Here is a 12,515-nt window from a genome sequence, read left to right as displayed (position 1 = left end):
CCAGGAAAGCTCAGACACGATTGTGTACAAACCCTCCCACCATCTAACTGTAACTCTAAGCAGGAAGATCAACACGTGGCTCCACTCTGCAGTTGTTGTGGCTTGTTGTTTTGACTGCAGCCCTTTACCTCTCTGTTTCCTAACTCATAATTATCTCACTTGCTTATCCATATTCAGGCTCCGTGCATGTGAACACAGGCCATCTTTCCCAACAGGATGCTTGCTTCATCCACATGCTTCTCGACAAGGAGAGCTCATCATTCATCAACATGAAGAGGTAGCAGCTGAATGACAATAAACCATTTTTATATTTGTCATGGTGAAGCGTCAGCCGGCTCCCACTGTGAGATCAGACTAAAAAAGAAACAAACTGAGGAAGCAGCTCAGTTCTCTGCAGACAGCCAACTGACAGGAAGGAAGGAACAACTACTACGCCGCGACTCTGCAAAAAACTTCTCGCCACTTTTATCTTCAATTCCTCTTCAAAAGCTTCAACACCTCTCGTTGTCGCTGTGGTTCTATGGAAATATAAACTACACGCTGGCAGAAAGGGGGAACTAGAGCTTAGAAGCACCACCCTCTCCCTCCCTCTTCTCCAGCACACAATATCCTCTTTTGGACCCAACCAGCCCCCGTTTTTTCTGTTATCTCTTTGGTTAAACACACACACACACACACTCACAGTGGGGATGATTGTCTGGGCAGATGGTGCTCAGTGTGTGGACTAGAAGCTGAGAGGGACAGACTCCTCGTCCATCATGGGATGCTGCAGTGTGACCCAGAGGCATACTGGAGTCGATGAGGTGGGCCCGGATGAGATCGAACTCCTGGAACTCTCTGGAGACAATTTAGGGTAAGACACAAATACAAATTCATGATTTAAAGCTCAAAATTAAAAAGTTTACTGGGCAATTGTGACTTGCAGCTAAATATTACCAGCATTACTTCTTCCAAAATGTGAATTAGTCATCTTAAATGTGCTTATCTTCACCGATTAAGTGCTTTAATGTTGGTTTAAATGTGGTTTTGAGTTGTGCAGGAGGAAGCGCTGACATTCTGTGAAGTGAAAAAAATGTACTTTAGCAGCTTCTCTTTCAACCCTCTGTGGTTTTCGTTGACATGTCATGAGTCACATTTTGGATCTGAACATATAAAACTCAAGAGGAGTTAGCCTCCTGTGTGACCTTTTTTTCAAAGCCGATGCCATTTCCAGGATGTGCACACACTACATGCTTGTTTTCACAGAGGAACAGGATGTGCACTAACACAGAAAACTTCCAGGTAACACACTGAACGAAGACAACACCTGCAGCGCAACACATTACATCCATATGATTTCCACTCATCAGCACCCAGCTGAACAACAAGGCAGCAGAACTAATTGGCTCCTATTTACTCAACATGAACTTGGGCGCTCGGTGATGCCGCGCTGATGTGATTAGCAGATTACTGTAAGACAATGGCTGCAGCATGGAGGGCTTTAATACAGAGTCAGGGCGGGACAAATCCCCGCTCGTTCTGAGGCTGGGGGATTAGTAGAGGCTAATGACAACAGTAGCTAACAGTCCTTATGTGTGGCTGCTAAAAATTAATACTTAACCCTCTCATGTTGGTTCTCCACAACACAAAGAAGTTCTCACATCATTTATTGAAGTAAACAATGTAATACAGTGTAGAAGTACTCAAGTTAAAACAGTAAAACTTCAGTCCAAAGTACGAGCATTAAAACGTATAAAATACTATGCAGAATAGCAGTATAACGTTATTTGATTGAAAAAAATATACATTGTTGGACTTTATTATAGTCTGTTGATATATATTAGTTGTATAGTTTGTCGAAAAAAATGAAAAAAAATTCCCACCATATTATGGGGTGTCCAAAAATTGGACAAAAAAAAGTCAAAAATAGTCAAATTTTAAAATGCATAAAAATGCTTAAGATGACTTTATTATAGTCTGTTGATATGCATTAATTGTCCGTTTTCACCATAAATGACAGAAATACACCAAATTATTGGATGTCAAATAATTATTATTTTTTAAATTTCTGCATTATTTTGTTAGTAAGAGACAGGTTTTTGAGGAATTTGTACATTACATTAATATTGCCGGTTCTTTTACTATTTATGCTGCCAGGTAACTTAATTTTATCCTAATTACTTAACAGAATCTTTAAAGTGAAGTTACTAAAGTTGCTTAAAATAAATGTACTTGTGTGAAGCGCACAATATTTCTCTCAGAGATGTAATGGGGTAAAAGTAAAGTATAAAGTAGAACAAAATTGAAATACTCAAATAAAGTACCTCAAAACTTTACTGAAATAAAGATACAGTACTTACCTTTTTAATGTGCAATATTTAGATACTTGACATAAAGATAAAACGTACATACAATTAGATGTATGCAGTGTTTGCTGAGAAATGCACACACACATCCATAGCTGTGTGCAAATTCTGTAGTTGTTAGTCCTATTTACTAGTAAATACTAATTGCTATCGTTATTTGGAATTTGTGGGATTAAAAAAACAAATTCTTTGTGGAATATCTGCACCAATCCCCGTTTTTAAAAGAGCAAATTTAAGATGGAACTGTTAATTGCACTTTACAAAGTGAATTAATGCTTCTTGAACTTGCCTTGCCACCACCATCCACACATTTTAATGTTTGTCTTTCATAATTTTATTAATCAATGTTTATTTTTAAGGGTCAGGTCTACAGTATGGACCAGTGCCACATACCAGCATTTATAACCTAAGATAGATTGTATCTGAGGCTTAACCCTAACCTCTAGATGGGCCTCTATAAAGAATACACAAAACAAAACAAAAGGGTGAAAATACATGAATCATTCTTGATGACTGGTACCGCTTTGAAATCAGCCTTAACTTGATATTAAAATGACCCGAGTCTATTTGAGTTCTATAAAGAGCAAACGCAATGACGTATTTTTGTAGGCTAACCCAGAAGTAGCATCTCCATTGAGGTCTATGGAGAATTTGCAGGCATTTAACCACCAACCCATTCAAAGAAGAACTCATTCCTATGGCACCCTCAAACCCTGATAGGTAACACCATGCCACTCTTAATTTAGGCATTTGGTTTATGTCGACAGGTTTAATGTGAGCAAATATTAATTTAAAAAAATGACAACAGTGGCGGGATCTTATTGTCTTTTCTTTTCAAATTTTTTATTTTACGATCTATTTGTTATCTATTTGTGGGCGGCTCCTCTGCTTTCTTTGTACATTGCATTGTGTGGCAATAGTTTACATTTGCAACACAAAATAAAAAAATCAGCCATCTTTTGTAAACATCGCGATTGTTTTGACTATACTCAATTTCTTTTCAGTGTAGACCACCTACAGTACGCATTCAAAACCTGCTGAGAATTAGTAAATTGGACATAAGCTACAAAATATGTCAGTTCGGGGTCAGCTGGTGGGTCTGTCTCTGCTCCGACGGTAATCTGATTATGTCTGGCTGCTGCTGGGCCTCAGGGGGGTCATCTCAACTGTGATAGGCTGTCTTGCTTCTCAATATTGAATTATTATTTTTCTTTTTTAAAATGTTTTACTCGTTTAGTCTAGCCAAGAGATTCATTTTCAACTGTTGTCCCTCGATCTGATATTAAATTGCCCATGAACCCTCTGGACCGCAAACTTATGTTTTCTTTAGATTATTGCCAAATTATTGCATAAAGAAACTGTACAAACAGACATTATTGTTTTAATTTTAACTTTCCGACAGTCCTTGAATGGAGCAGCGGTTATGAACGTTTCTGTTCGACAAAGTAACCAAAGCGAAGTTTAGAATTGTGATATTTCTATCGAAATAACTTTACTTCAAATGTCTCATTTAAAACGTTGCCATAAAATAAACAGTATAGAATAACTAGATCCTGTTAAAAGCTTTCCATTCTGAGCTCCTCAGCACAACTGGGAAGTCATGATTCATTTTGCTGAGATGAACAGTCACGTGACAAATATTCACTGGAAGTCAGACAGAACTGCAGGCTGTTTACACAGAGCAGAGAGAAGAGGACAGGACAGGACCGGACCGGTTGCGAGTAAAGGTTGGAAAAATGCAAATAGTTTAATATGTATAGCATGTGGAAACCAATTTTTCCCCAATAGTCATGGCACTTGGAAAAATACAATTTCATTGATTTAAAAAACAAATATCTGAGAAATTCAACTTGCCTTTTTCCTTTTCTTTTCTTTTTATGATTTATGTCATTATAACTGTGTTATACTGCACAAAATATATTTTTGAGTTGTTTGTTCATATAGGACTTATATATTTCAGTGAAATACAAGGCCAAAGGGGGTAAAATGTAAGAAAGAGCAACGCTCATAAACACACACAGCATATGAAGTTAGAACTGTGAAGTTATGCGTTAATGTTAAGCAGACTATCATCCCAAGCAGTTATAACATGACAACATAAAATTACACTACATTTAAAAAAAGACTCACCAGGGCTGCAGCCAGTCCAAGCATGCAACATTAGGAAACACATACAAACAGGAGGTTGCAATCACAGACAGTCTGTAGTCTCCAGTCTGCTTTGATTCAAGTGTCTTTGAACTGCAGGACAGAACCAGACAAAACATGCATTCACACAGCACAGACAGGACCAGAAAATGAAACCCACATCCGCGCTACAATGAGGCCACGCAGCTTAGCCACGGAGTCACGGTACCCACAGCATCCACGGCTGCTACGTACGTGACATCGCTGTGTGAAGAGATGTGTGTGAACATTTGATGAAATGTGTTGATTCAGGGTGTGGAGCCTGGGAGAAACCCGGCTGCAGCTGTCAGTGAGGAGCAGCAGCAGAGATGAACAGCAGCAGCAGCCACTGCCACCACCACCGCCACCGCCACCACGCTACCCTTCAATACGACACCTGCAGCAAGAGGTCACTGTTTGTGTGTGTGTTTCTTGTGTGATAAAGACAAAAATGGAAACTTCATTGTGTGTTTTCACAGCAAGAACACAGCGTGTGGCTCACTTAGGGTGATACTTTAACACTTTTTAGCGCTAAAACAGAGCGGGTGGCATTCAGCATTCATTTGACAGTTTTAGTTACATTGCAGATACATTATGAATTAGGATTATGATGAATTATTACAGTTTAATCTACCCAATAGTTTATAAAACAAGCTTAAGCAGCTGCCACATTAAAGGCGATGAATGCATAAATATATATATATCACTTATTATAATCTAGTAACATTCAATACATTATTGTGCACAATTAATAGTTTACTTCTGGTAATTTAACTTTAGTTTGATGTTCACTTAAGTAAGCCTTTAAATTTGCAACAGAGTATTTTACACTGCTACTGCAAGATGAAGATCAAAAAACTTTTCTCACCGCTGGTGGTGAGATGTGCCTCACATGAACGTCAACAGTTTCCACCCAGTGCTGTTATTTGTGTTGAGGCCAGACGCACACTGTATAAACACACTGTAGGAGTTTCCATGACAAAACTGAGAGATTCTGCATTCCCCGTTTGGTGTGATTCAAACTTTACAGGAAACAAAGCACTGTCACACAAACTAGTTTAAGGGTTTTTGCACTTGAGTGAACTAAATTTGAAGCATCTGAACCCCTGAGGAACAAAAAAACACAGTCATCATTGACACTATTTTAATTTTAGATACCAAATCCCCCAGGATTGGGCAACATTTTTGGTCAAACAACAATGACTACAGAGGCTTGCAACAGTAAAACAAACTCCAATTTGCTGTGCAACATGTGACTCATTGCTTTGTGAAACATGTGGCCATGAGAAGGAAAAAACATTATTTAGTAACATCCAGTATGCAGAATCCTTTCTTTTTAACTAAAGAACATCAAAACACAAGGTTAACTACAAATGAGGGAAAATGGCAAACCACTAGAAAAGCCACAACATATTTTCAGTGGTGGAATGTAACTAAGTACATTTACTCAATTATTATGTACTTAAGTACAATTTTGAGGTACTTTACTTGAGTACTTCCATATTATGTAACTTTATACTCCTACACTACATTTAGCTGCCAGCTTTAGTTACTTTTCAGGTCAAGATTTAACATAAAAAACATGATCAGTTAAAAATGATTAGACGTTTTCTTAAAATTAAAACTCATAACAGTATATTAAGTAGCTAAAATGAGCCCTTCATTGAGAAAATTGAAATGCATCAATAAAAATCCAATAATATATTTGGAATATGTAGAATATAACACTGTAAATTGGTCCATTCTGCATAACGAGTACTTTTACTTTTGATACTTTAAGTACGTTTTCATGCCGATACTTTTGTACTTTTACTTAAATAAGTATTGAATGCAGGACTTTACTTGTAGTGGAGTAATTTCACAGTGTGGTATTAGTACTTTTACTTAAGTAAGAGATCTGAATACTTTTACCACCACTGCATATTTTCATCTACAACTGTTAATGAGTGGATGTGGGCTGTTTATGTCTGCAGGTGGTGCTGTGGGGCAGGAGCAGGGACGAGTTGCACCATAGGATTTACTCCCACAAGCCAATCAGGGAGTGGGAGGGCCAACCAGCCCACATGTATGGAGAGATCATCCACTCCTCCCTGGTGTCTCTCTACAACAGCTACACACAGGTAACACTGCTCTGCACTCAGCTGTCAGCCTTGACTCCATCAATAAATCATCCCTCATTCTGAAACTCATAAAGTCATTCAGAAACTTCAAGAATCATTCCTGTTGGCAGTTTTAAAAGCTTTCCGTAGAAAACCCTAAACATGTCAGTTTAAAGGGGACATAATATGTTTATTTCAGGCCCTTCGTGTTAGCTGGTTTCTACTAGAACGTGTTTACGTGTTTTAATGTAACTGCTTGATTTAAGTCGTTTTTGTCACTTTATTTTGTCCCCAACAGGAAACCAGTGAACACTTCCTGGTGTTGTTCTCTTTCCACCTGCTGATCCTCTCTCTGGACCACCCTCGACAAGACTTCATTTATGAGGTATTCTTTTGTAAATATTACCTTAAAAGGAAGTTTCAAGTAGTAGCTAGTACATTGTCTTAATATATAAAACTGTCTTTTGTCTCCATCCAGCATGAAGCATGGTCAATACATAATAATAAAAGAAATGGAAACTTAAAATCAAAAATCCTGAAGCCCTCTCTTCATTTTTGTGTCAGATGGCAAAGGTGACATTTTTTGGTTCCTGTTTGAAACCTCTACTTCTCTGTTCACTGGCACATTACAGCCATGTGTAGCCTACAGAGCTTACTTCTGATGAAACTACTCTCAAGCCTATTCACTCCAAACCAGTTGATGGAAATGGACCCTAATTTGCATGTCATTTTTGAGAAATTGTGCCAAAATTTTGCTTCATAATTTAATTGAAACATGCCCATTGTAGTGACACAGATAACTGCAGATTCCCTCCACTCTACACAGCTCTCATTAACTTAATTTCCAGCAGCACCAGGCTGCTCTTTTCAGTGAAAAATCTTTGATAAATCCAATGATCTCCAGCTACCAGCTAAAGTTGCTTAAGACATAAACTCAAATTAAAAGGTGAAGGAATATACAGAATACAGCATAGTTTTGCGATATTTTACGTGGCAATATTATATCGATTCATGGCCGCCAAGTATCCATATTTAAAGTTCCTACGGCCGTCAGTATTTTCGCCATATCGGGCTCACTTTTAGGAATATACTGGAGAAACTGGTGTCACATGAAACTAGAAGATCTAAGGAATCTATAGGCACCATGTGTCAGGAAATTGTGTCGGGAAGTTGCTTAAAGTTGAGGAAAGTTTGAGAAAATGCTGCAGTTGTTGTCATCCATACATGTTTGATATCAGTTCAGTTCAGTTTGACTGAATACTTTGTTGGTCAGTCTGTGGGTTTGACTCTCATTGTGGAGAAATAAAAAGACTGAAGTGAGATGAATAGACTGAGAATTTTCTCTTTTTTACCAGAACAATTCTTGTTTGAATTTAATTTTGTGGACACAAAATGCAGTTAAACAGTTAAATTGCAATATATTGTATCGCAATACTCACCATATCGCAAAATGCTTAAGTATCAGGATAAAATCGTATCATGGGGCCTCTGATGATTCACACCTCTAGTAAATAGGCAGCTACACAGAAGCCACAACAGCTTTTTAAGGTGACGATAATAATAAAAAATGCATAATAGTCTTTTCAGAGGAAGCTGGAGCACAATGACAGACATGATTTTTTTCTTACACTGTGTCTTTTCTTATCTGGCAGGGCATCCTTCCCCTTTCTGGACTTTCCTTGCAGGCCGTGTCCCTGGACCCTGACACGTCACACTCACCACACATGTTTGAGATCAGCAGTGAGTCAGTGGAAATTACCAGCTAAGACGCAGCAGCACACTGTGAAGCACTGAGCATGATTTTTGTTGTCCCTTCTTCTTTTTAATCCAGGTCCAATGATGGACTCCAAGGTCTTCATATGCTCCAGTGCTGCAGAGTTACAGAAATGGATGCAACACATAGACGACAGGAAATATAAGTCAATGGCACAACCCATGAGTCCCTCCCACTGCGCCCTCTCCTACCTGGTAATAACTAACATCTGATTACAACTCTACATGAAAAAAGGCAGCCTGGTTAGAAAACAAGCTGATAATATACTGTGTCTCCTCCCTAGTTACCTTGTGATGAGCACTGGAAAAGAGAAGAACTGAAAAAGTACTTACTACAAGCTCCCATATGGCAGTGGGAGGGCTCGCCGATACAGCACATGGGTCAGCCGGGGTTCATCTCTGTCGTCCACATTATCAACACACAGAGACAGGTAATAAATGCTCTGCAGCACTGTGTGAAGAATCTGCAAATACGTTTTTTGTGAGGTTGCATGAAGTACTAATCCGTCGTCAGTATGTTACTAACAGTAGATGGCAATTAGCATATATACCCCCAGTTTGGAAAATTATGAAATAATCAGTGGAGGAAAGTAACTAAGTACATTTACTCAAGTACTGTACTTAAGTATGATTTTGAGGTACTTTCCTTTTCTTGAGTATTTCCATTTTATGTAACTTCATACTTTTTACTCCACTACATTTAGCTGACAGCTTTAGTTACTTTCATGGGCCAAGATTTAACATGAAAAAGTATAATACATTTTTTTTAGCCCTTAAAAACAAATTAGCCCTACCTGGTGAACAGGATAAGGCTGTTTACATAAATGCATCAGAAATAATAATAATACAAAAAATATTTTTGGAATATATATATATAGTGGGGCCATTCTGCATAATAAGTACTTTTATTTTTGATACTTGGTACATTTTGATGCTGATACTTTTGTGCTTTAACTTCAATAAATTATGAATGCAGGACTTTTACTTGTAATGGAGTAAGTAAGGGATCTGAATAATTCTTCCACCACTGGAAATAATAAATCACTGTAACCCTAAAGGTCCTTGAGCATTCAGTCATAAATTTGCAAAACAAATCTAAGGGTTATTGGTCCAACAGTTGAGAGATTATACACAAATCTACTGCTACTAAAAAACATCTTAACATGTTTGACATTGAACAGTCATTATAATGAAGGTTCTTTCATGAGGAAGAGACTTCATTTGTTTTTCTATTGTCCACATGTTGTTGTGGACCAATATCTAAAATTAGATGAGGCCACTCAAAATGTATTTATAAATGTATATATTTAAACATTATGCTGGGGGTTGTGGATGACAACTGTCCCCAGATAATACATACAGTTATTCTGTTGGGTAAAATATAGTTTCCAAACATTAAATAAATTGTCAAATAATTGCTTGAAACCACACCAGTAACACAACATGTCATGAAATGGGAAAAAATGGGACAATTTAAAACTCTAACTACATCCCATCCGTCATATACTGTTCAGTTTCTATACTGTCAACCTAATTATTTATTTAAATGTCTGAAGGGATCATTTTATTTTAGTCTGCCTTTAGTCTGTCTTGTTATTTTTATATCAATAAAGTAAATATCACATGTGCCCAAATTATAATATGTTGAACATTATTTCAAGCGTCACAGTATTGTGTCAGTGGTATTATTTGTATCAGACGGCTAACAGTGACATTGTCGCCATTGTTGTTTCAGGGACTACAGGAAAGACTGATGGTTCTGTTCCCTCAAGACGTCCTGCTGCTGTCAGTCGACAACAAGCGTCTGAATATAAGATATGAGGTAGTGTAAAATGACTCTATGGGAAAAATCCATAATAATACCTCCTCAGCCACTGTGGCATGACTGCTCGTCCCAGTAATCCTTACACAGCGCTTGTTCTCTGACACATGACCGATAGCATGGGTGGAACATGTTGTAACTCACACCTGCTGCCTAAATCACTCGGTCAGCAGCTAAAATGAGTTTCTTGTTGTACGGTCGTGCTACATTCGTATGAAAGTGAAAACTCCAGCACAACTTTTGTTTTTTTCTTCTGTTTTCCTCTAACAGGGCAGGTTGCCCCGACAGAGCATCAAAGCTGTGGAGAGGTCGGCGCTGCCTGGACGTCTGGAGTTTGAGCTGATAAGTATGCTGAGCAAACATGTGACAGCAGTAAATGCAGCATTATATTACAGAAAAACTAAGGAATACAGTCATATAATTACTGTTGTGTGTCTAGGTGAGCTGGTGGAGAACCTGCAGATCTCTTGTACCTGTCTGGAGGATTATCGGAACTGGATGTTTCAGTTACAGCAGGTTAGACTGTGCTGTGTGATGTCTTTAAAGGAGTTCGACATGGTTACAAATATAATTTGGGTCTTGTCCCACTATATTGCTGTAACAAGCTTTGCCGTCATGTCTCCTTAGATCATTCATACTGATTCCGCAACGCCGTTAAATTAGTGTGCATTCACATTGCAATCCGGCATTGTGATATGAAGTGGGAGGAGACTGTAGTGGCGTGTAACAGAGCAGCAGCAGTGTAGCACAATAGCACAGTGCTAATGGGCTGCACAGTAGCTCAGTACAGTATGTTTGTGCTGCAGCAGAATATGTACAGTAAACGGTGGCAGTATGTGTACAGTAAGTGGCGACTGTTTGTGTACAACTGCCATCGCTTATTGTACACAAACTGAAAAATTGTGTACAATAACACAGCAGCAGCGAGTGTATTCAAAACAATAATGGTGGAAGAACTGAACGCTGTGCTGTTTCTCGCTGTAGAGATTTGAAACACTCAGGCAATGTTGCTGAAGAAGCTTCGACAGTCTGAAAGTGGCTATAGTTGAGTCTGTAGCAGCTGGAGTTGGTGTAGACCAAAGCAGAGCTAAAAGAGTGAAGATCTGACTTATATTAATGATCCCAAATAAATGCTAATGGTGCTCTGCATTAGCAGGATGTGCCAATTCTAATTATTCAGTCCAACTGCAAATTGGGGTAATTACAAGGATTCTGGTGTCACTGAGCCGGGGAGGAGGGAGGGGCCAACTTTGAATGTTTACAAATGTAAACATGTGTAGATGTGTTTACAAACCACTATGGAGAAGTCCTACTCATTCTGTCTGTAGGGGTAAGACCAAGAACCATGCCCATTTACTACCAAGTCTTTCCATCACGGTAGATTTTCTAATGTGTGCTGCAGTGTTTCACAGTTGTGCATGTAGCTTTCCAGCTCCTAAATCGACTTGTACAAACTTGTTTGAGATCAAAAGTAGTCTGGTTTAATTTTGGCAATTTTATTCCATGGTGGAATCCTGGAAATGCAGCTGGAAGCACAGATTGTTGTGCCTCTGTAGCACATACATGTAATGGTCATATTAAACATGATTCAAGCACTTCTAACTCTTCTAACGGCCCTTTAAAGTCAGTCATAGTGTTGTTGAATCTGGAAAAAAAGTTTGTGTTTGCAATAAATATTTAATAAATATTTACAGTGATGTTAAATACCTTAAGGGGGAGCAGCTTTGCATCAACCAGATTTTGTGTTTGCCCTGCAGCCAGACAGAGACAGCCACGTTACTGTGAGTCCTACTGCACCTCCACTCATGCCAAAGCTGCAGAGGAACAGAAAGGAGTCCCAGGAGCCGATGATACCAGCCGATCAATGTCACATCAACGGACGCAGCTGACTCATCTGAGTGTGGAGAAGCTTGACTGTAATTATAAATCTGAAATAACATGTAGATAGTATGTACATATTACTTTTATGTCTTAATTGTGCCACAACATGGAGACTGAGGAAAAAGAGGAGGCTCAAACGTTCTTGCCCCTTATTTGACATATTTGGGTGATTTTGTCCCTCTGAGGAACTGAAAAGATACTAATAGTTCCCTTTCATGTGGCGAGAAACAGAAACAAGGTCACGACCCAGTTTTGAGCCAAACACAGCTAAAGAAATGTTAGAAGTAGAGCCTGTAGAGCTGCAAAGGTTATGGATGAAAATAGTTCTGAATAGACTGTACATATTTAGCTTTGATGTCTTTGGCATAAAATACATAATGTTTGACTTTTCCATAATAAACTGTTATAATAAAACTCCAACGAGTCATG

General features: G+C 38.5%; 1 protein-coding gene across 1 annotated transcript; it reads left to right on the top strand.

Moving 5' to 3' along the window:
- Positions 1-45: 45 nt before the first annotated feature.
- LOC131971923 (probable pleckstrin homology domain-containing family N member 1) lies at positions 46-12,398 on the top strand. Its single transcript, XM_059333601.1, has 11 exons — positions 46-853; positions 4,785-4,920; positions 6,485-6,631; positions 6,909-6,995; positions 8,263-8,350; positions 8,442-8,578; positions 8,668-8,814; positions 10,119-10,205; positions 10,476-10,551; positions 10,645-10,721; positions 11,963-12,398. Exons 1-11 carry the CDS (start codon positions 759-761, stop codon positions 12,092-12,094), a joined length of 1,209 nt encoding a protein of 402 aa, XP_059189584.1. The 5' UTR covers positions 46-758; the 3' UTR covers positions 12,095-12,398.
- Positions 12,399-12,515: the final 117 nt, after the last annotated feature.

This window comes from Centropristis striata, chromosome 5 (assembly GCF_030273125.1).
Source record: "Centropristis striata isolate RG_2023a ecotype Rhode Island chromosome 5, C.striata_1.0, whole genome shotgun sequence".
In the NCBI taxonomy this organism is placed as follows: Eukaryota; Metazoa; Chordata; class Actinopteri; order Perciformes; family Serranidae; genus Centropristis; species Centropristis striata.
This window is presented reverse-complemented; position numbering and strand designations above follow the sequence as displayed.

What these genes read in the sequence shown, in the direction of transcription:
- LOC131971923 (XM_059333601.1), top strand. Translation starts at nt 759, where the DNA reads ATGGGATGCTGCAGTGTGACCCAGAGGCATACTGGAGTCGATGAGGTG. An exon ending in TACGACACCTGCAGCAAGAG is followed by an intron (nt 4,921 to 6,484) that starts GTCACTGTTTGT and finishes TTATGTCTGCAG; the next exon opens with GTGGTGCTGTGGGGCAGGAG. An exon ending in TCTGGAGTTTGAGCTGATAA is followed by an intron (nt 10,552 to 10,644) that starts GTATGCTGAGCA and finishes TTGTGTGTCTAG; the next exon opens with GTGAGCTGGTGGAGAACCTG.